Below are 24,901 nucleotides of genomic sequence, written 5' to 3'. Positions count from 1 at the left end.
GGACTGAATTTATTTATTTACATATGATTTACATATTGTTGGTGTGGGGGGCATGTACATATAACAGTATATGGGTGGAGGTAGAGGACAGCTTTCAGGAGTCAGTTCTCATTCTACTATGTGGATTCTGAGGATCAAAGGCAAATCATCAAGCTTGGCAGCAAGAGTCCTTACTCACTGAGCCATCTTGCCAGTCCCTGGGCTGAAGCAAACAGTAATAGCCACAAGATGAGAATAGCTACATTCATATCAAATTGTTGTCTCTAAAACAATATTACTGAGAATTAAGTGGGAATGGTATGAAATTATGAAAGGCTCAATTGACCAAGGAGACACAACCATCTTCTCTGGCTCCTTGCCTCCTAACTGCCCAGAGTCCTTCCCTGTCTCAAACAAAGCAAGGATCTAGACGGGTGGCTCAATGGTTAGAAGTGCTTACTGTTCAGCGCTCTCAACTGCTCAGCCATTTCTCCAGCTCCACCCCCTCTTCTTGACACAGGATCTCGCTCTGTAGCCCTGGCTAGCCTAGAACTCACTGTATAGAGCAGGCTGGCCTGAACTTATGGATATCTGCCTGCCTCTGCCTTCAGATTTCTGGGATTAGAGGTGTGTGCCATCACAACTAGAAGAATGAAGCATTTCAATGTCATCAGTAAGACAGAGAAAAATAGCTCATTTATGTATCTATGTATGTGTGTGTTGTTTGTGTGAGTACATGAGCATGTGTGTTCACACATGTGAAAGTCGAAGGTTGATGTCTTCAATCGCTGTCCACTTAATTTTTTTGAGATAGGTTGTCACACTGAAACTAGCACTCCCCAATTTGATTAGAAAGATCCTCCTGTCTCCATGTCTTGGTCACTGTTCTGTTGCTGTGAAGAGACTTTGTGACCACAGCAATTCTTATAAAAGAAAATATTTAATTGGGGGCTTGCTTATAGTTTCAGACAGTTAGTCCATTATCATCATGGTGGAGAGCATGGCAGCATGCAGGCAGGCATGGTGCTGGAGCAGTAGCTGAGAGTTCTACATCCCGATCTGCAGGGAGCAGGCAGAGAGAGACACAGCCTGTCGTGGACTTTTGAAACCTCAAAGTTCATCCCCAGTGACACACTTCTTCCAATAAGACCACATCCCTAATCCTTCCTAAATGGTCCATCAACTGAGAACCAAACATTCAAAGATATGAGCCTATGGGGGGGCATTCTTATCCAAACCTCCACATTCTAACCATCCCTCCACCCAGCACTGGAATTACAGGCATGTACTGCCAAGCCCAGTATTATTTTCTTTTAATGATTTGTGTGTGTGTGTGTGTGTGTGTGTGTGTGTGTGTGTGTGTGTGTGTGTGTACCACATCTGTGTAGTGCTCAAGTAGGACAGAAGAGAGTGTCACATCCTTTGCAGCTGGACTTTCAGGAAGTTATGAGCCATCCAATGTAGGTGCTGGGAATCAAACTTGGGTTCTCTGCAAGAGCAGCAAGAGCTCTTAATGGAGGAGCTCTATGCCCAGAACCATGTAGTTTCTGAAGACTAGCTTTGGATCTCATATTTGTGCAGCAAGCATTTACCTTCTTGGCTGAGCTGACTCTCCAGCCAAAGGAATAGTTTAACTGACAGTCTTAGAGACAAAGCCACCTACAACCAGAGTGTGTATGGGTTTTGTTTGTTATTTTGAGACAGGGGCTAGCACAGGCTGCACCTCATTGTACAGGCAAGAGTGACCTGAACTCCTTAACTTCCTGCCTCTGCCTCTCAAGTGCTGGGATTCCAGCACTGCATCCACTGGGCTTCCTCATTTAATGACTAAGACTCTTTGTTCTCTGTGCTCTTTGGACAAAATCCTTTTCCTTTATTAGTTGAACTAAGAGCCAAGCAAATGCAACAGGGGATTGTTGTATGATACTTTGTTTGTGTTCTGACAAATAAAGGTTGCCTGGAGATCAGAGGGTAGAGCTAGCCATTAGTTAACCATAGATGCCAGGCAGTGGTGGCACAAGCCTTTAATCCCAGCACTTGGGAGGCAGAGGCAAGCAGATCTCTGTGAGTTTGAGGCCAGCCTGGTCTACAAAACAAGTTCCAAGGCAACCAGAACTGTTACACAAAGAAACCCTGTCTCGAAAAACCAGAAAAAGGGGAAAAAAAAAAAAAAAAGAATTCTAGTGGTAGCTGCTCTGCTTCTCTGATCTTTCAGCTTTCAACCAGCTAACATCTGCTCCAGGTTTTTATTTAATAAGACTAATTAGGTTTACGCTTCAGGGCATTTGTAGTAAGTATTCGATAATGAAGCCCAGGACAGTAGAATATTCCACAGTGGCCTGACCAGGTTAGAGTCATCTTCCTCGTCTGGTCCCCCAGAGACAATTGACCAGACTAGAGTTAGTCAACCAGAAAAAGAGGGTGGCCCAGAACCCGGTCATCCTAGCTAAGTGTTCTGTGACCTTTGCAATGCAAACCTTCTGGTAGTTCATCTCTTTACCTCATTTGTACTTAGAGGGAGAGTCAGCAGGAATAGGAATGAGTGAGCATTCTTTCCTCAAAGGTAGAAAGTAAAAACAGGAGCATCACTGAGGATGTCAAGTAGAACCATGCCTGTCTGCAGTTGAAACTCTTATGGTTGATTTTTCCATCATATGCAGTGAAAACCCTCACCCATCCAGAGTGCTGCCTCCTGCTTCCAGATGGCTAGTGCTCAGTAACACCCACATGCATGCTTCCCTACAGGTTTTGAAATGATCTGTTTAAAGTGATCAATTTCAATTTTGTAATTTAGCTATTCTTTTATTTTGCCATAATCTAAGAATTATTCGGCTTCAACATTATTCAATTTAATATTAGTTTCCTAAGCACCTACTATGTGCCATACTCTATGAATACAGGTCAAAACAAGAGCCTCTAGGGTGGTGAGGTGCCTCAGCAGGTATAAGGGCTTGCTGTCAAGACTAATGGCTAGAGTTTGATTCCTGGGATCCATGGTGAAAGGAGAGAACCAACTCGAGCAAGTGCCCTCTGACCTCCACATGCATGTGGCAACACATTCATACATGCACACACAGAAGGAAGGAAGGAAGGAAGGAAGGAAGGAAGGAAGGAAGGAAGAAGGGAGGGAGGGAGGGAGGGAGGGAGGAAGAAGGAAGGAAGGAAGGAAGGAAGAAGGAAGAAGGGAGGGAGGGAGGAAGGAAGGAAGGAAGGAAGGAAGGAAGGAAGAAGGAAGAAGGGAGGGAGGGAGGAAGGAAGGGAGGAAGGAAGGAAGGAAGGGAGGGAGGGAGGGAGGGAGGGAGGGAGGGAGGAAGGAAGGAAGAAAGGGAGGAAGGGAGGATGGATGACCTCACTAGCTAACTCAAGATGATCTTGGAACTCCTGATCCTCTTGTACTAATCCACCTCCCAAATGTGTTGGCAAAGTGGGGTGTGACTTTCTGTTCTAACAGGATTGGAGGCAGAAGAAGCCTATTCCAAAGTCCTACTGCCTTCAACCCTTTCTCCGAAACATCACTCTTAACTTTTGCCCCTCAAGCATTCAAACGTTCCACTTGCCTCTTGCCTCAGCAGGCCGGGAGGCAATGATGGCCTATGGTATTTCCTGTTCCCCCAGTGAAAGAATGTGTAAGAGGACACCAGGCTGGCTTTACAGCCAAGGTGGCCTTCTTGAGCGGTGCCATCAAACCCATCCTTGGCAAACTGATGACCAGTCCCGGGACATTCTGGAGTACTGAGCCTCCGAGTACCATGTAAACGTGCTCAGTCACAGTCAATGCAGCCCACCACGGCTATTATGGGGGTGGTGCATGGGCTGCCAGTGCATCTCGACGCTTGGGTGTGGGAAGAGCCACGTCTCTCTTCCGTCACGTACCAAAATCTGACAGCGGGCACCTGGCAGCCGCACTGCGCCCCAGCGGCCCTCACACAGACGATAAAGGTCCGGGGCCCAGGACCCCCTTAGAGGGCGGGGTCGCGACCCGGCCTTCTTGACGGACAGCAGCCTCGTGCGCTGGGCAGGCCCCCTCGTGCCGCGGCCACGCCCCCACTTCCGGCCGGACAGCGGTCACGTGCCTTGAGACCCCGCCTCACAGACGCGGCTTTTCCCCAACCTATCTCTCAGTAAGCGGGCAGTGCCTTCCCTCGGCTTCCCTTCCGCCGGAAGTGGGGCGACTTTCCCTTTCCGGCTACGGGTCCCGGAGCGGAGCGGGAGGCCGGACCGGGGGAGCGGAGCGACGGCGGTGGCGGCGGGGTCGGCCATGGCGGAGCTGGTGCAGGGGCAGAGCGCTCCGGTGGGCATGAAGGCTGAGGGCTTCGTGGACGCCCTGCACCGGGTCCGGCAGGTACGGGCGCGGCAGGCCCGGGCCGGGGGCGGGAGGCCGCTTCGCCGACGCCTCGGGTGGGCAACTGGGACGCGGGAGGCCCGGGCGGTTCCCTCAGGCGCCCCGGGACCGGAGGAAGCTTTAGCCGAGCGCTTCTGGCGCCTGTGCGCCGGGCTGCACCCACAGGCCTGCCAGTCGGGGTTCAAATCCCTACAGCTCCTGGTGGGCACTCGGGTGTAGACCCCGGGCATCCATCTCACTCCCTAGACGTGGCTTCTGCAGCCGTGGGAAACCTCATCGTCCACTTGCTGCATTTCAAGAGGATTGGAAGAAATTCAAAGACATTTTATATTTAAGAACTTTTGTTTTTGTTTTTTGGGTTTTTTTTTTTTGTTTTTTTGTTTTTGTTTTTTCAAGAAAGGAGGAGAGGTGTTAAGTGGGTGGTCCCCAAGAGTTCCTTCTGGTGATTAGTCCTGCTCTGCTGGGAAGAGTGTGGGATGGGCTTGCTCCGACCGTGAAACTTTACCATCTGGCAATATCGTGCGCTTTGTCAGTGAAACTGGCTTTTTAGAGGTCTTGAGCTTCCCTGGAGAATGAATATGGGGCCTCTCTGGCTCCTGGCATAGTGCCTAGAACAAAATTGTCCTTGTATCTTGCCTGAAACTTAGTGACAAGATACCCTGACGCTCAAACTTCCCTCTGTTCAGTGATGTTTATCTTCTCTGACTTTGTAAGCTCGTTGGTTCTTTGAAAGCTGGGCCATAACTAATGACTGTTTGATTCCTAGCAGAATGCCACAGGACTCATTCTTAGGAAGTCCTCACCTGTGCACGTGAAAATAGGGCCTTTGAATCACTTTCCAGTAGTCCTGCGAGGGAACCCTACCGGTCTCTCATGTAGTTTTCATTTAATGCTGATGGTTCTGTAGACATTATCTTGGAGCCTGACACTTCCCAAATGTTGGGCTCACCCAGAATTTTCTCTGATGAATGGTTTGTTACTGCCTAGGCCTGCCAGGACAGTAGTGAGTCTTCATCCATTACTCCACTACAGTTACTCAGTTACCCACTGTAACGGATGAACGTGCCACCTGGCTCCTTTTCCACCACTGTGCTCACTGGCATTTTCTTCTGCTAAACTGGGTCCTAAACCCTGTTTTGCACTAGTTGGTACTGTCTACTGGATTTCCCTTTATGCTAGAGTGTCAGAGTCATCGTGTTAGCTTTCTGTGACCACTAACAATTATAGTCACTGGTTTAGAAAGCTCAGGTCCTTTGTCTGTAGCCCTTTAGTTGAATGTAAAATTAATTTCTTTCTTCTTTCCTTCCCTCCCTCCCTCCCTCCTTCTTTCCTTCCTTCCTTTCTGTTTTGTTTTTTTAGAGGGTTTCTCTGTGTATCCCCCTGGCTGTCCTGGAACTCAGAGACCTGCCTGTCTCTGCCTACAGAGTGGTAAAATGAATTTTTAAGCATTGCTAAGACTCCATCTCTTAACTTGCTCAAGGGGGGTGCCTTCTGTTAAATGCTGCCTTGATGTGGAGCGCTGGAGAAGGAAAACTTCATCAGCATTGTTCTTCTTTCTGAAGCACACTGATCTGATGCCTGGATCGGTAGTGAAGCCCATTGGAGATGGGGGTGTTGCTGCTGAGTGGCAACAGCTGTAGGTCCATATAACCTTTGAAGATTTGAAGGGGATTAAAAAAAAGAGAGAGAGAGAGAGCCTGGGATAAGTAATGTGTGCCTTTAATCCCAGCATTCAGAGGCGGCAGCAGCAGGTGGATCTCTGTGAGTTTGAGGCCAGCCTGGTCTACAGAACAAGCTCCGGGACTGCCAGAGCTACATAATGAGACTCTGTCTTAGAAAAACAAAACAAAACAAACAAAAACCCAAGAAACAAAAGCTTTGGAGGTAATTTGGGGGTTTATTAGTAGATTTCCTTGGGTAAGACTGAATATTAGAAATCTGCATTGTAGAGCTCTACTCTTGTAGAGGACCTGAATTGTATTCCTAGCACCCACATGGTGGCTAACAAATTGGTAGCTCCAGTTCCAGGGGATCCGACGCCCTCTGCTGGCACTGCATACAGGTTGTGCACAGACATGCATGCATGTAAGCAAAACACCTACACACAAAGTAAAATTATCTTTTAAAAAACTGCATTATATGCATATGATAAAGCTTAGCAAAGGAGATCCTGTTTGAGTTTCTGGATAGTCAAGGTTCTGTGTCTCCATCACATACAGAGAGTGCTGCCAAGATGAGATGCCTCCCTCACCCCAGTAAATGGAAATAAGATTTTTGTTTTGTCTTGTTTGTACTGGGGATTGAACCCTGGACCTTGTACGGATAGTCTCATAAATATTAGCAACAGTAGGCCTTTAGTTTTTCAGAGTAATGAGTTGTCTTGTGTTCAGTTAACATAGCAAGTTGTAGTAGTATGAGGTGACCCTGCTGGAATTCAGTCTGTTAAGCCTGTTGCATAGCTCTGAGCTTTTAAGCCACTGAGCTTCCTTCCTGGTGGTATCTTGAAGCATCTTTATATGAGTGTGTCCAGGCTCATAACAACAATGGTTGATGTTAGTGTACTTGAGTATGGAATTCTTAGACTCAAAGGGAATCTCTGAATATATGCATAACACTTGAAAAAATTTCCAGAGTAGGGGGTCCAGTGGATTTCTGTGTGGCAGATAAAAGAAATTCACATCTGTTCTGAAGGGCAGTAGAAATAGGATCTGATTTTGGACTACTGATAAAGTCTAAGACAGCTAGATATCCCCAGAGCATCATGGCTAGTTCTTCAAGTCATTGGCTGCTTAGCAAGTTCAAATGTTTCTTCATTAGCTTAGAAAGGATGCTAGGAGTGTGGGCTCAGAGTCAAATACAGTCATCTTCCAGAGTCACATTCTGCACCTGTGCCCTGACTTTGGGTTACAAGAGGGACCAGTGGGCACTAGTCTGTTTTGCTTTTAAAAGTTTTTCTGGCCAGGCAGTGGTGTTGCACGCCTTTAATCCCAGCTATAGAGAGGCAGAGCCAGGTGGATCTCTGTGAGTTCCAGGCCAGCCTAGTCTATAGAGTGAGATCCAGGACATGCACCAAAACTACACAGAGAAACCATGTCTCAAAAAACCAAAAATAAAATAAAATAAAATAAAATAAAAGTTTTTCTGAGGATGATTAAAAATATTCCCTGGCTAGGGATATAGCTCAGTTGGTAGAATGCTTGCCTAGTATGCATACATATAGTACTGGGTTCAGTTCCCAGTGCCATATAAACTAAGCATGTTGGCACACATCTGTATATGGTCCCAGCACTTAAGAGATCGAAGTAGGCCAATTAGGAAGTTCAACTTAGGGAGTATAAAAAGTTTGAGTCCAGCCTGGGCTACATAAGAACCTATCCAAAAAGAAAAAATGTTTCCAGAAAGTCTGTTAGCATTGGTCTTCCTGTGAAGACAGTAACTTGTTAACAGGGTCTTGTACCATAACAGTGTTACACACTGCCGACAGCCTCTCACTGGCTTTCCTGAAGATAGGTTCTTTTGCCAAAGTCAGTGTTCTTTAGGATTTTGTGTTCCTATTTGTTGTGGAGGTAGTTTTGTTGAGGCAGGGTTTTGCTGTTAGTTCACAATTGTCTCAAACTCATGTTCCTCATGCCTTAGTCTCCTAAGAGCTGGAATTATGGGCATGCAACATCACACACACCTTGCTAAGGAGTTTTGTCTTAACCCCATTGAGGCCCTATGCATTACCCAGCTTCATAGTATATACTCATATAGAGTGCAATATAGATGGTTCTTCAAGGAGTTGGGCACCATGCCTTGCACCCAAATAAAAGTGACCAAGCCATTATAAAATCAAGAAAGCTAGCAAAATAGCTATTTGCCACCAACCAAAACTGAGGACTTCAGTTCAATTCCAGGACCCATATGGCAGAGGGAGAGAAGTACCTTCCATAAATCCTGTGACCTTCACATGGGCACCATGGCACGCATGCAACCACACAAATAGATGTAATTTTAAATCAGTAGGAGATAACCTTTGAGGAATTTTGTAGGCCTGGAAATCTAATCACTACTGACACCTTTGTGGGGGAAATATTGATTAGTGTGTGTGGCCTCAGAAATTCAGCCTCCTTGTGGTGCTCCATTTCCTACTGTTGAGACTGAGAGTAGATTGCTTGGGGGTAAGTGTCCTATTCCCTGAGCTAATATGGGGCTTCAGTAAAATTATATTGGCATAAGCAGCAGATTTCCTTTAAAAGAACAGAGTGTGCCTGCTATTAGCAAAAGCTCTGTTCACTGGCTATTGGATGCACCTTGACAGCTCATGCCTTTGCTCATTTAATATGTGGGTCTGATTCATGGCTCAGATGAGCTGCTGAATGCTGAACAGAATGAAATGGTGTTCTACTGAAATACTGCTTTGTGTTTATATATACCTTTCAGCTTTCTCAGACAGTTGGGGAAAGCCAGTGTCTATGGGGAATTCCTGACCTGCTCCTGAGGCTTTGCTCTGATGGGGCAGTATTGAACCCTTGGAGTGAGTTCACCTGTGAGGGTTTTGTTTTTGGTTGGTGGCTGCCATGTATTAGTACAAGCAGTTCTCAACCTGTGAGTGGCAACTCCTTTGGGGTTCACATACCAGATATCTCACATATCAGATATTTACATTACAATTCATAACAGTAGCAAAGTTACAGTTATGAAGTAGCAACAAAATAACATGCACAACATGAGGGTTGAGAACTGCTGTCCTGGTAGAAGTTGGAAACTTACTTGGTATTGAAAAGTAGATAGTAAATTAACTGCATTCCATGGTATACTTCAAAGACTTCCAGTGGAATTTATCATTATCTTCAGGTTTGGTAGCCCACTTATATTACCAAATTTTGCTGTCTTTTGAAGTCCCAGCTATGTAGTTAACACCTTGACCACAGCTGTTCAGCAGTGCCTCATGGGCTGGAGAAGACTCCAGGAAACCTGCAGCTATGTCTTGTCTTACCCACGCTGTAACACTTAGAAGCCAATGTGGCTTCACATACAGATCTGGGGCTCTAGTTTTTCCAGGAAAGTTGACTGCCTTTCAATGTCTGCCACAGCCATCATTGTCTTCCACTGCAGTCAACTGCTGCCATGACACTCTGGGCTGCCTTCATTCCTGCCACCTTGCTGCTGCTGTTTATAGTGCCCATTAGGACCCTGACTGACAGTGTTTCTCCCATCCTTTTCCAAATTGGGAGCCCATCAAGAGGCCCAAGTCTTTTACAAGTAGCTGCCAGGCCTTAACTACCGCGTTGTGCTGCACACTGTTACTAGGTATTCGATGGAAAGAACTGTGGGCAGGTACTTTAAGACGTGCAGGGTTAAAGGTAGAGCCACCTCCTTGTTGCAGGACTTCTCTGCCTCTAATAGCTATGTGTAGTAACTCTTACCAGGGTAGAGAGTGTTATGTCACTCTGATATGCGAGATATCTGGTATGTGACCCCCAAAGGAGTTGCCACTCACAGTGTTATGTCACTTTACAGAAACAAGTCAATCCTATGGATCAAACTCTAGATAATCTCAGCAGCCCTTTCACATCCATGAACATGCAGAACTCCCCTAGCTGCAGCTAGAAAACATGGCCGCATTTATTGTGGTCTCTGCTTTCTAAATAATAGGTATTTGTTCTCACTCTTCTGCCTTCCTTTATTTTTTTGAGACAGGGTCTTTGTATATAGCTCTGGTTGTCTTGATCTATGTAGCTCAGGCTGGCCTTGTACTCAGAGCTCTGCCTGCCTTCACTTCTACCTCCGTCTCTACCTCCCAAGTGCTGGGATTAAAGGTGTGCACCACCATGCCCCATTGCCTTACTTACTCTGTTTCACCTGTGAATCATCCCAATTGAAAAGAATAATTTTGGTCTTTTAGAATAGTCTCATGTAGCCCAGGCTAGTTCAGAGTCTCTGAATGTAGTCCTCAAAGTCCAGATCCTTCATCCACATCACAGATGGTGGGACTAAGGTGTGCATTACCACAGTCAGCTGCATTTGGAGTTTTACAGGAGACTGGGAAGAACAGCCAATCTCCTCTGCAGGCACAGACTGTGGTTGTACTGTGAGAACACAGAGTGGCAAGTCACTTGCCACTCTCTGAAGAGTTGAGGAGTTGCCATGTCCAAGGCCTCTTCCCAAGAGCTGGGCCAGTGGGAAGATAAATCAGACACATGGTGGCTGCTTTTCATTTTCCTGTGGAGTTGGATGCAGGGCCGGGGCTAGAATTTCATATTTGAAAATAAACCAAAGGAGATAGAGCAGTTTTTCTCAAAAAGGCACGCGGGGGGCTTGGGAGATAGCCCAGATGCTGAAATACTTGCCACACAATCATGAGGATTCCGGTCTCCAGGTGCAGTGGTTTGTATCTAGTCCCAGTGCTGGGGCAGTAGAGATAGGAGGAGCTCACTGGTCAGCCCACCTAGCTGAATTAATGAATTCCAGGTTCAGTGAGAAACCCTAACATACAAAATGGGGTGGATGACTGAGGAAGACATACCCTCTGGCTTCACGCAGGTATACACACGCACGCACACAGGCACATGCGCACACATAGTTAGTACTGTATATGCTGTGGCTCTTGGGGCTGGGTCTTGAATTTTAAGCAGGACTTGATTCTTCTGTCCAGTTCATTGAATCATTTTTCCCCTCAGTGAGGTGACTGCAGCTCTCTGACATCCCAGTAGTGAAGGGATACTTGTGGAGCAGTATGGAGAGGAAAAATACCAAGAGGCATTCCCTATCAGCCCCACCTGTTAGCCCCGTGTCTCAGTATGCTCCTTTCAAGTGGACTTCTGCCTACCTGCTTTGCCTTCTGCAGGTGTTCATTGAACACCTGCCACATGCCAAGCATGACGCCTCCCATCAGGGAGGGTCTGCTTTAACTTGGCAGAACTTAGACTCTTTTGAGACTCCTAACAGCTGAACTTCTCCCCAACCCATTTCAATTTTCTTAAGTTTAGGGTTCCTCTGTAGGTGAATCCTAGAGCACCCAGGTAGCAGGTGCTCTGGGGACCACAGTGACTGGGCCAGACCTGTTCCCCCAGAGCACCCATAGCTATAAGGAGGCAGTTTAACTACCTCATTGTGAGCTTGTGAAGTGCTGCAGGTGTAGGAGAGTTTCAGTCTGCCCTTGTGGATGCAGTGAATGGTTAGAGAATGCTGGGAACTGATATCTCTACAGTCAGAATTTCTTTTGCTTAATGCCAGTAAATAGAGCAGATCAGCCAGGGGCAACATCGCTGGTGGCAATACCTTCTATTGACAGTATCCATGCTGTACTGGGGGCCAGGCAAGAGTTCTTAGATATGTCAACTCGTTTGGTGGTCATGAGGTCCTCCGGTGGGTGGTAGTTACTCTGATATGACTGATCCATGCTGTGGAAATGGATCGTCCCACTAAGCAACAAGGAGACTTTGAGAAAGTCTTTTTTCTGTTTTCCTCTTGGGTGATGTCTCACTGGTCAGCCAAGTGTCTCAGCTTTCGCAGTACTTGGGTTATAGATATGTGCTACCATGCCTGGCTTATTTAACTCTTATTTAAGCCTTGGTTTTTCATCTGTGAAGTGGAAATTCTTAATGGTAGTAATTTTCTTAAAAATAGATGATATTGGGAGGGGACCCTTGAGGGATGGGAAGTGGTCCTGAATAGGGAGAGAGGTTCCTAGGCAGAGAAACATTGTTTCCTTTAGGTCTGGATTGAACTGCATCCAGGCTTGGTAAAATGCTGTGTGCAGGCTCTGCTTCCACACCACACCCTAGTCCAGTGTTGTTTTCCATCCCAGTGCTATAGGTTCTGGCTTTTCTTTGTTACTGTTAAGCTTCCACAAAAGGTTCGCCTGGCCATTTCTGGTTCCTAGGACTGTGTGCCAGGCTGTTCGGGGTACTTTGCATCTGTTGCACTGTTATCTCCAGGTAACTACTCCTCCTCCCAGTAAGCTCTTTATGAGATCCCTGAGGACCTTAGAGAGGAGTGAAGCACTGCAGACATGGGCTGGTGTGTGGGAATCTGAGTCTGATGTGCCGCTTTCTCTGCGATGTACTTGGATATGGGATGCAGGACCAGGACATGGCCCTGGGGCTTGTGGCTCCAGACCCTGGCACTGGGTCTATGGCCCTGGCTGCTGTTTCCTGCTAGTTAGTACAGGGAGCAGAGTGTGCCAGTCCAGCCTCATTCCCCCAGGCAGGGTTACTAGGGCCATTGAAGCCCACATATTGTGAGGGTGGCTGCCTAGCATTTATTTAGCTGTTCTGCCTGTTTCTAAGGATAAATTGGTGGTGGAGTCCAGCTTCCCTTTCAGGTTTGCAGGATAAGCTGTCATGGGTGTTGAGCCTGTAGTTTCAATCTTGAATGTTCTGCGAATAGCAAACACTAGTGACAGTGATTTACTGTGACTCCTTTATGACTTCTGCAGTGTTTATGAAGTCTCGGTACATTGTTTGTTTACTACTTTTACTTTGTTTTATTTTGGGGATTAGGGTCTCACTGTGTGTTACTGGAATCCCTTTCCAGGGGAGCAATGTCTGCCCTTCTCCTAAGATCCCAGCAACACACTGCATAATTCCACCATGGAACTGATGAGTTTATTGGACTTAACATAGCATAGGTGAGGGTTCTTTCCATAAACAGGTCACACCTGAAAAACAATTAGCCAGCAGCAGTGAGCTCCCGCCTCCCAGATGGGGTCCCTGTCCCCTTATATAGTCTATCCCTTCCCTTAAGGCTTCCTGCAGTTAAGGCAGAGTTACATACCACAGTGGGAAAGTGGAGGCTCTCCAACCCTCCATGATGGGGTGTAAACAGTTAAGGAGCCCAGTTGAGTAATCCTTTTGCAAGGAAGTGTGTTTGAAGTCCTCCTGCCTCAGTATCCCAGGATCTGTGATTATAGGTTCATGTCAACCACATGGGATTGAAAATACTTGTTTTTTGTTTAGAGACGGTGTCTCATGCTACATTCTAGGCTGACCTGAAATTTAGGCTGGCCTGAAACTTAGGGCAATCCTTCTACTCCAGCTTCTTGAGTGTTGCCATTATAGTCATGAGGTACTTTGTGTGGTTCCAGTTTAAAATAGTGTTTCCTTTTTCCTTTTTTTGCCAATGTTTGTTGTATCACGCATACATGCATGTATATTGTTTTGTTTTTTAAGACAGGGTTTCTCTGTGTAACTCTAGCAGTCCTTGAACTCGCTCTGTAGACTAGCCTGGCCTTGAACTCAGAGATCTGCCTGCCTCTGCCTTCTGAGTGCTGAGATTAAAGGTGTGCACCACCACCACCCAGCAACATGCATATTCTTGTTTGCATATGTGGGAGCACTCTGCAAGTATGCTTTGAGTCCAGAGGTTGACATCTGTGTCTTCCTCAGTTGCTTCCCATTTAATTTACTGAGTCAGAGGCTCTCACTGAACCCAAGCTCACTGAGCTTGCCCCAGGGACTCTCTTGGCTCTGCAGCCACCATGCTTGTCTGGCTTTTTTTATGTGGATGCAAGGAGGGGCGTCCAAACTCAGATCCTCAGGTTTCCATCGCAAATGCTTTATCCATTGAGCCTGGCCGTGAAATAATAAAAGGGAAGAGCATCACTGTCCCAAATGGGAGACTTTGGTGTGCATATGAGGGGACTAAGAACAGTGTGTGTGTGGTCCTGAAAGCATGGATCCTGCAACCTCCCAGAACAGCCTTGTGTACCTGTTGGAAAAGAACCTTGCCACCTTACTCACAGTCATGCATTCTGAACTCTGTATTCGAATGTGTGTGCTTGCAGAAGCTAGATGGGAAAGGGCTGTTAGGTGTTCTGCTCTGTCACTGCATATTCTACCTCTCACTGAACCCTCAGCTAGTAAAGCCCAGCAACCCGTCTGTTTCCTCCCTACAGCATTAGAATTACAGGCATTTGTGACTATACCCAGCTTTTTACATAGATACGAAGCCTGGTCCTCATGCTTGCAAAGCTGAGCACTCTTATCTGCTGAGCCATCTTCAAGCACAAAGCCAGGATTCTTGACTGATTCCTGGCACCATGCTCCTTTTCTCCATGTTTCTGCTAATTTGGCAGTGGAGGCTAAACATCTTAAGATCTTGCTTTATTACTTGTCCATTGCTGCTTAAAATATAGACCATGTCTCTCTAAAAGAGAAAAATTATTTAATGTAGTTGAAAATCGCCAGCAGAGTCCTCTTTAATTCAGGGCTGGAGGTAAGGACTAGAGGGCTGGGTTTTGTGGAGTATCCTGTTTCCTGTGACTTCTGCCTGCACAATCTGAATAGAGGGGTGCTAGTACCTCACTTTCCTAGAGTAGCTTTCTGAGCAGCTGCCTCATAGACAGTCAGCTAGGATGGGAAGCATACCCTGAATGTATGTACTGGAGATTGCCTAGTAGCTAGGATCTTTGCTGAGGAGTCGGGAGGTTTAAATACTGTTTTCTGCACTTCTGAGATGGGTGACATTAGACAGATCACTCAGCTTTTCCATACCTGTATGGAAATAATGCCAGTTCCCTAGAACCATGGTTCTCAACCTGTGAGTGGGTCAAATGGCCCTTTCCCAGGAGTCATCTGTGACCAGAACAGATATTATGTTCTGATTCACAACAGTAGCAAAATTACAGTTATGAAGTAACAATGAAAATAATTTTATCGTTGGGAGTCACCACACCATGAGGAACTATATTAAAGGGCCACAGCATTGGGAAGGCTGAGAACCACTGCCCTAGAGAATGATTAGAAGGAATAAATAAGAAAATGTTTAGGGTGTTTCTTGTTGTTTTATTATATACCAAAACCATTTCCTAGAACAAGGTTGCATTGGTTTTTACTTTTGTTTTCTTTTTGTTTTTTCCGAGACAGGGTCTCTCTCTGTAACCCTAGCTGTTCTGGAACTTGCTCTGTAGACCAGGCTGGCCTTGAACTCTGCCTCCTGAGTGCTGGGATTAAAGGCTTGTGCCACCACTGCCCACAAGGTTGCATTTGTATGATAAAGAAAAACATTGTTTCTTTATGCTGTAACATAATAAAATGTATACTAGAATATAAATGATACATTGTAACAAACATTTGTATAACCAGGATTCAAGTTCAGACTGCTTTAGAGCTACAGTGTGTCTTGTTCTGTAAATTTTGTTTGGGGTTGTTTTTGAGACAAGATCTCTTTAGAGCTGGGGATATGGCTCAGTGGTAGAGCACCTGCCTAGCATGTGCAAAGACCTGAGTGTGACTGAGTCAGGGTCTCCCTTCTATTGTCCCAGTTGGCCTTGAATTTGCAATCTTCCGTTTTGACCTATGGTGCGGTTTTTTGTTATTTGTTTTCTTGCATTTTTGTTGTAAAATGATTTATTTCTAACTACATATATGCATTTGTATCTGTGTGTGGGTTTGTGTACATGCATATAGATGTCCTCAGAGGCAAGAGGTGTCAGATCCCCAGGTTGTCAGCCACCCACCATAGGTGCTGGGGAACCAAACTCAGGTCCTCTGTAAGAACTCTTAAGTGATGTGCCATCCTTCCAACCTGACTATTTTTTTTCTCGCTTACTTGTTTGTTTTGAGACAATGTCTCACAGTGTAACTCAGGCTGGCCTAGAACTCATGACTAAACCCTTTCTAGTGTTGGGGTTACAGACATGAACTGCCATACTTGGCAGTTATTTTTTTTGTTATCTCCTACTACCATACATATACACATAATGTTGTCTCAGTCATTGTTCTATTGCTGTGAAGAGACACATGACCAAGGCAACTCTTAAAAGAGAGCATTTAATCGGGGGCTTGCTTATAATGTCAGAGGTTTAGTCCATTATCATCATGGTAGGGAACATGGCAGCGTGGAGCTGGAGAAATGGTTAAGAGCTACGTCTTGATCCCTAGGCAGAGAGAGAGTGGGCCTAGCATGGCCTTTTGAAAACTCAAAGCCAGCTTGGCAGTGGTGGCCCATGCCTTTAATTTCAGCATTTGGGAGGCAGAGGCAGACAGAGCTCTGAGTTCAAGGCCAGCCTTGTCTACAAAGTGAGATCCAGGAGAGCCAGGGCAACACAGAGAAAACCAGTCTCAGAAAAAAGAAAGCAAGCAAGCTCAAAGCCCACCCCCAGTGATACATTTCCTCCAACAAAGTCTCACCTACTCAAATAAGGACACACCCCTTAATCCTCCTAATCCTTTCAAACAGTTCCACTCCCTAGTGACCAAGCATTCAAAAATATGAGCCTCTTGGGGCCGTTCTCATTCAGACTGCCACATATATTCTATGTTACTCCATCTCAGTGGTAATTTCCCAAATTATAGACAATGAAAACAATCATAAATTTAGAACAGATACAAAAACTTCCATTACACTTTGGAAAGGATTCTTGTTGATTCAATAAAATGAAAAATAGGAAACCATCATAACACTCATTCCAGCTACTTGTAAGACCAACAGATAAAGAAGGAGGCTGGGCATAGTAGTGCACATCCACAATCCCAACACTCAAGAGGTAGGAGTTTAGCCTGGGCTGTATTGTGAGTTCCAAGCCAGCCTGGATTACATGAGACCCTGACTCAAAAAACAAAGGCCGGGTGTAGTGGTAAACACCTGCAACCCAGTACTTGGAGGCCAACACAGACCTTGTCTCAAGCAAACAAAAATCTGGAAACCAGAAGGCATCTTCCAAAGGGAATGGAAATAACCTGCCTAAGGTACAGACTTGTGGTTGGATCCTGTCTATATTCAGGCTGCTCATTGACTGTTTGGACCCTTTACCTCTTTGGAGAAAGTCATTTTATTTATTTATCTGTTTATTTGTAGGATTTTTTTTTTTTTTTTTTCTGAGACAGGGTTTCTCTGTGTAGCTCTGGCTGTCCTGGAACTATCTCTGTAGCCCAGGCTGGCCTCGAACTCACAGAGACCCACCTGCCTCTGCCTCCCAAGTGCCGGGATTAAAGGCGTGCTCCATTGCCACCTGGCTGGGAGTCATTTTAAAGTTAATGTTTTAAAAGATATCTGTGAATATATGCCACATGGGTGTGTCCCCCAAAGCCAGAAGGTCAGATTTCCTTCTGTTGGAGTTGGAGTTACAGGACATCATTGTAAGTCACCTGCCATGAGCACTAGCAACCAGACTCTCTGCACGGCAGGAAGCTCTTGACCGAGTTCTCCTTCCAGCTCCTCGAGTCATTTGTAAAGGTTATTATGGACTGGAGAGATGGCTTGACTCTTAAGAGCACTGGCTGCTCTTTAGATGACCCAGCTGCATTCCCAGCACCACATTGCTCCTCACAACCATCTGTAACTCCAGTTCCAGGGCAGCTGACACCCTCTTGTGGCCTCTGATGGCACCAGGCACTATTGGTACATGGATATACGTGTAGGCAAAACACACATAAGCATAAAATAAGAATAATTTTGTACATGTGTGTGCACCTGTGGAAGTCAGAGGACAGCTTATGGGATGTTTTCTCACATTCATGTGGGTTCTGCGGGTCAAATTTAGATTATCAGGTTTGGGTGGCAAGCACTTTACCTTCTAAGCTCTCTCTTTTTTTAAAAAAAAAAATTATTTATTTATTATGTATACAGAAGAGGGCGCCAGATCTCATTACAGATGGTTGTGAGCCACCATGTGGGTGCTGGGAATTGAACTCAGAGGTTAAAAGCAGTCGGTGCTCTTAACCTCTGAGCCATCTCTCCAGCTCCCTTCTAACCCATTTTTGGGGTCATTTTTACTATGTGCTGAGAATGTTTGAGGCTGCTCTTAAAATTAAGGTGGCCCAGAGCCAGGTCTGCCATTCATGCTTATAATAGCAGCAGTCGGTAGGCTGAGGCAGAGAGCTGCCCTTAGTTTGAAGGTATCTAGTAGGATCTTGTCTAAAACAAGACCCTATGAGTTAGTCAGAGGACTCTGGAAGATGTGTCATACATATATATTAAGTGACTAAAAATTCTGATTTTCTTAGGGGGTGATGAGATGGCTTAGCCGGTAAAGACAATGTGAGTTTGAACCATGGACTTCAAGAAGTAGACAAAGAAAACCAACTATCATAGGTTGTCCTCCACACACACCTCTTCTCCCCCTGAATTAAATTTTTAAAAGACACCATTTGGGAAGTTAATTTCTAAAGCGGCAAGACCAAAGAAAACTCAACAGGTAAAATGTTTGCCCTACCAGAGAAAATGCTCTAGGTAGGAGAAATGGGGTCACAGCCCCTTAAAGAAGACTGTGTCTTCCCTCCCGGGATAAAACTATGACTTGCTACCAAGTATTTAAATTTGATTCTCTCTGTAGATTGCTGCTAAAATTGATTCAATTCCTCACTTGAATAATTCCACACCCTTGGTGGACCCCTCGGTATACGGATATGGAGTACAGAAACGGCCCCTGGATGATGGAGGTAAGTTGCTGTAAACGGCTCACCTTTTTGATGGCAGTGAACCTGCCAGTTATTTTGAGTCTATGTCAGCCATTTCTGAGCAGTTCTCCAGCACCACATTCTTAGAGGAACGGTGAAGAGGAAGTAGTTAGGATGATTTTTCTTAGCAATTGGCTGGCATTTGAGTTCCTATTTGCCTTGATAATACAGGAATCTTTTCAGCTGGGCTCCACGGTAAAGACTTGGCCTCAGCGTCCACTTGGAAGTAATTTGACCCATTTGAGAATTGTGTTTGATTTAGTTCTCAGTCCTTCTGGCACTTGCATGGGAATTGAAGTTAGTACTTTTGTGAAATCCTAAGATTTGGTGCAAGTCCTGGGGAAACTGTAGTTAGCTGACCTCTAAGAAAGGGCAGATTGGTGACCTTTCCAGTCTCTGCCAGCTTTCACCATTTCCATTTGTGTCTGGCGTGGTTTATTGTTGATTTTTTTTTTTTTTTTCAAAATCAGCATGTACTATTTATATGCACTACTGGATTCCATGATGACATTTTTAGATATGCATGTTACATACTTTGACCATACTCCCTTCTAGCTCCCTCTCCCATCCCTGATCCATCGTCTTCCCTAATAGTCTCCATATACTTTCACTTCTTTCTAGAAGCATCCATTTTCATTCATTCATTTATTAGTTTGTTGATTTCTATTTCCAACCCCATCTCTAAAAGAATTTAGGGACACTCAGCGTACCTGTCACCAGTGCTCCAGCCTCGTGTTGTCAGAAAGTTCACACTTGCGTTGTTCTTTCCGCTGTGGAGCACACTGAGGGTGGGAAGTGCACAGAGTTACACATGGGTCTGCATATAGCTGGGGAGATGGTGTCTTTTCTGCTTACCTTTCTCTGTTGATCTGGGTACATAGCCAGTTGTGTATATAGACACTTCTGTGATGTGTTGTTAAGAGGAAAAAACCACCAAGGTTTAGAATTATATGTGTTGTGTAATCTCCTTTTCAAAAGAGTGTGGGGTTTTTGTTTGTTTGAGACAGGTTCTTTCTATATAGCGCTTGGCTGGCCAGGAATTCACTATGCAGACTAGGCTGGCCTTGAACTCAGAGATGTATTTGCCTCTGTCTATTGTTGAATGTTGAGATTAAAGGCATAGGCCACTATGCCTGGCTTGAGTGTTTGTTTGTTTGTTTTGGCTTTCTTAAGACAGGGTTTCTCTGTAACAGCTCTGGCTATCCTGGAACTCACTCTGTAGACCAGGCTGGCCTCAAACTCACAGATCTGCCTGGCAGGTTTTTTGTTTTTTGTTTTTTAAGAATAATTGGATTCTGAGTATAAGGGACAATAAATACTGTTTTGAGAGTAAAATTTCTTGTCTATTAAAAAAAAAACTATTCATAGGCTATGGAGATAGTTCAGTACCTGAGACCTGAGTTCAATTCATGGAAGGAGAGAACTGATTGCCACAGTTTGTCCTCTGAACTCCACAATCCATCTGTGCATGCATGCATGCATACAAAATACATTAAAATAATAAAAAAAAAAACAATAACAAGATGGGCAGTGGTGCTGCATGCCTTAATTCTGGTACTTGGGAGGTAGAGGAAGGTGGATCTCTGAATTTGAGGCCAGCCTGGTCTACGTAGTGAATTTAGAACAGCCAGGACTGTTACACAGAGAAACTCTGTCAAAAAACATCAACAACAACAACAAAGAAACCCAAACTGTTTGTGATCTCATACAGAAATTCACCTCAGCGTTGTCAAAATGCAGGCAGCCATTTAAATTGCTACTGCTAAATGTACCCTATGGTGTCTCTGTTTTTGTAAAGTGATTTCTTAGACCTAGTATGGTTGAGTATGCTAAGGGCAGTTTTGTACAAGTGAGGAGCAGTGACTCAGAGAAATCTCTTTCCCTTTCCAGGGCTGTGTGCTTTGTTTGTTCCTGCGGGACGTCAATATAAAAATAAAATGGAGTTGTCTGGCTCTGAGCACAGATCTTCTTAATGGATAGTATCTCTCTAGTGCAGTGTTCCCAGAAATCATGATCAATCACTTTACAGTTTACCCAATCCTGTCTAGCAATTCAGCCGGTAGATTCAAAGTGTGAAAAGTTGGGCCATGCTGTCTTTTGCATAGGGTATACCTAAGCATTTGTTAGTGAAACTTTCTGACACTTTTAAGATATTTTTCTCGATGAACAGTGGTAGCACACACCTTTAATCCCAGCGCTTGGTAAGAAGAGGCAGGCGTCTCAGTGAGTTCAAGGCCAGCCTGGTCTACAGTGATTTCCAGGACAGCCAGGGCTACACAGAGAAACCCTGTCTCAACCCCCCCCCCCAAAAAAAAAAGATGTTTTTATCCTGTTTGAAAGAAATGAGTAAACATTCAGAATTTATCAATAAAAAGCACAGGATAACAGCAGATATGGGTGCCAGAGACAAGACTCTGAAGGGAAGACCAGAACCTCACCTAAAGTCTCAAGTGCATGCATTTTCACTTCTTTTGTTGATTTGGTTTGATTTATGAGACAGGGTCTCACTGTGGAGCCCTGGCTGTCCCGGAACTCAGAGAGATCCACCTGCCTCTGCCTCCTGAGTGCTTAGTTCAGAGGCAAGTGCTACCGTGCCCACTTTGGGGATAGCATATGCTGGCTTCCAGATTGTCATATAAGCCAGGGTGAAGTCTTTCCTAACCCCGCTGTCTACTTCCCAAGGACTGGGACTACAGACATGCACTACCGCTTCTGCCTTGTTACCTCTTTTTAAAATACACACTCTCTGTGTTTGTCTGTCCTTGAGGACAGACAGCTCCTCAGTATAGCTCCCTTTCCTTTCTTTTCTGCGATGTGCTTTCTTAGTGAGAAAGTACCAGGGAGAGTGCAGCTGCATCCTGCTGGGTCTCCTGGATCTCTGCACACTTGTCTTATAATGACCCACTGTACTGGAGGCAGCAGCAGACATTACCTGCAGGTGCTCTGCACTGTGCAGCACATTTTGATCAAGTAAACCTCTTTGTTAAATAACTTATGAAAATTGTTTCTTTCCTCCTGCTCTGCAAGTTTGGAATTTGGGTTTTCTGTTGAACAGAGAAAGAACCCTGGAAATAGGGCCTAGTTTTGGCCTCAGCATCATCTTCTCCCTCCCTGGCCACTGGGAATAAGGTCACTGGGCCAGATCTGGGGAGCTGTGTCTTATGGAGGAAAGTGAGCTAATTAGATGCAGGGCATTGGTGCCTGGAGAAGTGTCCTGTATGGAAGGGAACAAGTCAGTGCACTCTAGGCAGTTGTGAGAACTTCTGCAGGTGGTTTCTTTTTTGTTTGTTTCTTTTCTTTTTTTTTTTGAGACAGGGTTTCTCTGTGTAGCTTTGTGCCTTTCCTGGAACTCACTTGGTAGCCCAGGCTGGCCTCAAAGTCACAAGAGATCCACCTAGCTCTGCCTCCCAAGTGCTGTGATTACAGGTGTGTGCCACCACCGTCTGGTTGTTTGTTTCTTTGTGGGTTTTTTTGTTTTGTTTTGTTTTGTTTTTTTAGAAAATTTATATACATTGGTGTTTTGCCTCCATGTATGTGTGTATGAGGGTGTCAGATCCCCTGGAACTGGAGTTACTGACAGTTTTAAACTGCCATGTTCAGATTGAACCTGGGCCCTCTGGAAGAGCAGCCAGTGCTCTTAGCCTCTGAGCCAACTCTCCAGCCCCTGAGATGGCTTCTCTAGTCTCTTGGTCCTGCAGGAAGACAGCAGCTCAGCTCACTAGGCCTGCTCAGTGCTCTTCCCCAGCCTCTTAAGTCTCCTTGAGACAGAGGCAGGAGTCAGGCTCATCATGTAGCTCAAGCAGTTATACTCGTCACTCTTTTTATAGTCTGTATGGTATACTTGTGGTTGTGTACAGGGATCAGAGGACTCTCTTTACTCTCGTTTGTGGGTTCCATGTGTCAAATTCAGGTCATCAGGCTTTATGGCAAGCACTTTTACCCACTGAGCCATCTCGATGAACCATGGTCCCAGACTCTCAAACCCTTCACCTCTGAATGCTGATATCCACATGTTCTCCATCTTTGGGGATACACCTTTGACATTGCATCAGTTTGGAAATCCTTGCTCTCAACTGCAGTGCTTTCCTGTCAGACTTAGTACATCTGAGGTGTACAGCTCCCAGAGCTGTCTGGCTTGTTAGGGTTCTCTCCTAAGATCCTCCTGGCCTGGCTGTCCACCTCTGCTTTTGCAGCAGCCTGCTCAACTGCTGCTTCTCTGCTCTGCCTGTATCTAGACCTGCAGCCTTGGCTGGTGCTTTCCTACTTGGTGTTAGATTGCAAGGTTGATGTGACTTCCTTCTAGAAATAGTCTTCATCCAGGCTTAGCCCTAGTGTTGGGGAGCTGGATAAGTTGTAGTCTCTGTCATGAGACTATCCATGAGAGCTGTAGCAAGATGTTTTTTAGAGCTGAGACTGTAGCTCAGTAGTAGATAGAGCTAGGCTGAGGCCCTAAATTCAATCCTCAGGACTGCTGCAAATAAGAAAGGAAATGCTTTTACTTTTAAAACTATCACTCATGAGTGAGTTAAAATCTGTTTCCATCATAACTAGGTAGTATACACATTAAAACACACAAAAAACTGAAATAAAGGCTTATGAAATGTAAGCCTTCACTATGGTAAATTGGTTCTTAAGAAGTCTGGCCCCCCATATTTATCATGGGAGGAAGTCTTAGTACTGTGCTGATGGCCTCAGAGCACTACTATTCACTTACAGTTACTCTGTTGCTTCTGGGTCAGGCCTTGGCTTTAAGGGTGTACTGATGGAGTACATATGTGGGTACCCTTTTACACCTTTTACACCTGTGGGTACAGGTGTTGATTCATCTTGACCCTCCAGTTGAGTTAGTATACACTGGACCCTTATGCACCCAAATGGCCTGATGTGGTGGCTGAGAGTAACAGAAATAATATTTCAGGATGAGGGTACAGCTCAGTGGTCATATACTGGCCTAGTGTGCAGGAGAGTCTGGGTTCCATCCTCAGCACCTCCTAAACAATGATCCAGAAGTGCCTGGAGAAGTGGCAGAGCCCATGTGGACTCAGGTAGCTGGGGTGCAAGTGCAGGTGTCTTGTGCTCTGCCCTGGAAGGCTGCTAATGACCGCAGCTCCCTGGTAGTGGGGAAAGCAGGTGTGGCAGGGCGGTGCCTCGTGTGGCTGCTGCTGGTGGTCTTTTCTGCTCATGAGGAAGCAGGGGTGACATCGAGACAAACTTGAACCCGCACTTCTCTATGACGGCTTCAGACTCCTGATTCTTTCTCACCTCCTAAGTGATGGGCTGGCAGGCACACACCGAACTCATTGTCACTTCCTATTTTATTTTGTTTGAAGATTGAAGACCAGTTTGTTCTAGTCTGCAGCGCATACTGGCTATAACTCTCAAAGCTGCTAGGTGGAAGGAGATGTGGAAGAAAAAAGCACCCTGCCTTTTTAGTTAGGGTCCAGGAAAAAAAATGACATATTCCATGGAAGTTGGAAAGCAGTTGCATGGGGTGTGAGAGTGTCTTCAGTAAAAGAATGAGAAAGCTGAGGATCAGGACAGGCATGCTTTGGGTTTGGTCAGTAACCAAAGAAGGGATTGAGGGCTGAGCAGAATCTACACCTGCTGATTTAGTACTCAGGAAAGAAGGCAGGTTTAGTAGTGAGGAACACCCTCAAGCAGTTGCCTGTTCTTTTTTTGTTGAGAGTATCACCAAGTACACTGGGCTAACCTGGAACCCTCAGTTCTCCTGTCTTTACCTCTCTTCTCTCAGTTCTCAAAAATAAGTAATTGGAGGCTGGGCGGTGGTGGCGCATGCCTTTAATTCCAGCACTCAGGACGCAGAGGCAGGCGGATCTCTGAGTTCAAGGCCAGCCTGGTCTATAGAACGAGAGAGCAAGTTCCCTAACATACTCCAAAGCTACACAGAGAAACCCTGTCTCAAGGGAAAAAAAGGAGGCCAGGTGGTGGTAGAGCACACCTTTAATCCCAGTACTAGGGCTAGTACTGGGAGGCAGGGGCAGGTGAATCTCTGAATTCAAGATCTGCCTGGTCTACAGAGAGAGTTCCAGGACAGCCAGGACTATACAGAGAGACACTGTCTCAAAAAAAACAAGCAAACAAAAAAATAATTGACAACATTAGTAATGGATCACTTGCCCTAGCGGCCTTTCCGCAAAGAGGCACTCTGTGGTCTGGAACAGGAGCTGTGGTATAG

The 24,901-nt window shown here is 45.5% G+C and overlaps 1 protein-coding gene across 3 annotated transcripts in view; it reads left to right on the top strand.

Annotated features, from left to right (window-relative positions):
- Positions 1-4,167: 4,167 nt before the first annotated feature.
- Fubp3 (far upstream element binding protein 3) overlaps positions 4,168-24,901 on the top strand; it is a 47,613-nt gene continuing 26,879 nt past the window's right edge. The window contains exons 1-2 of one of the 3 annotated variants that reach the window (XM_036184006.1): positions 4,168-4,321; positions 18,582-18,687. In XM_036184006.1, coding sequence (XP_036039899.1) covers positions 4,238-4,321; positions 18,582-18,687 — 190 coding nt within the window. In that variant the 5' untranslated portion in view covers positions 4,168-4,237. The remainder of the gene's footprint in view (positions 4,322-18,581; positions 18,688-24,901) is intronic. The other 2 variants (XM_036184008.1, XM_036184007.1) reach the window with 2 other exon arrangements.

This window comes from Onychomys torridus, chromosome 4 (assembly GCF_903995425.1).
Source record: "Onychomys torridus chromosome 4, mOncTor1.1, whole genome shotgun sequence".
Classification (NCBI taxonomy): domain Eukaryota; kingdom Metazoa; phylum Chordata; class Mammalia; order Rodentia; family Cricetidae; genus Onychomys; species Onychomys torridus.
The sequence above is the reverse complement of the archived record's forward strand: the minus strand, read 5'-3'. Positions and strand labels throughout refer to the sequence as shown.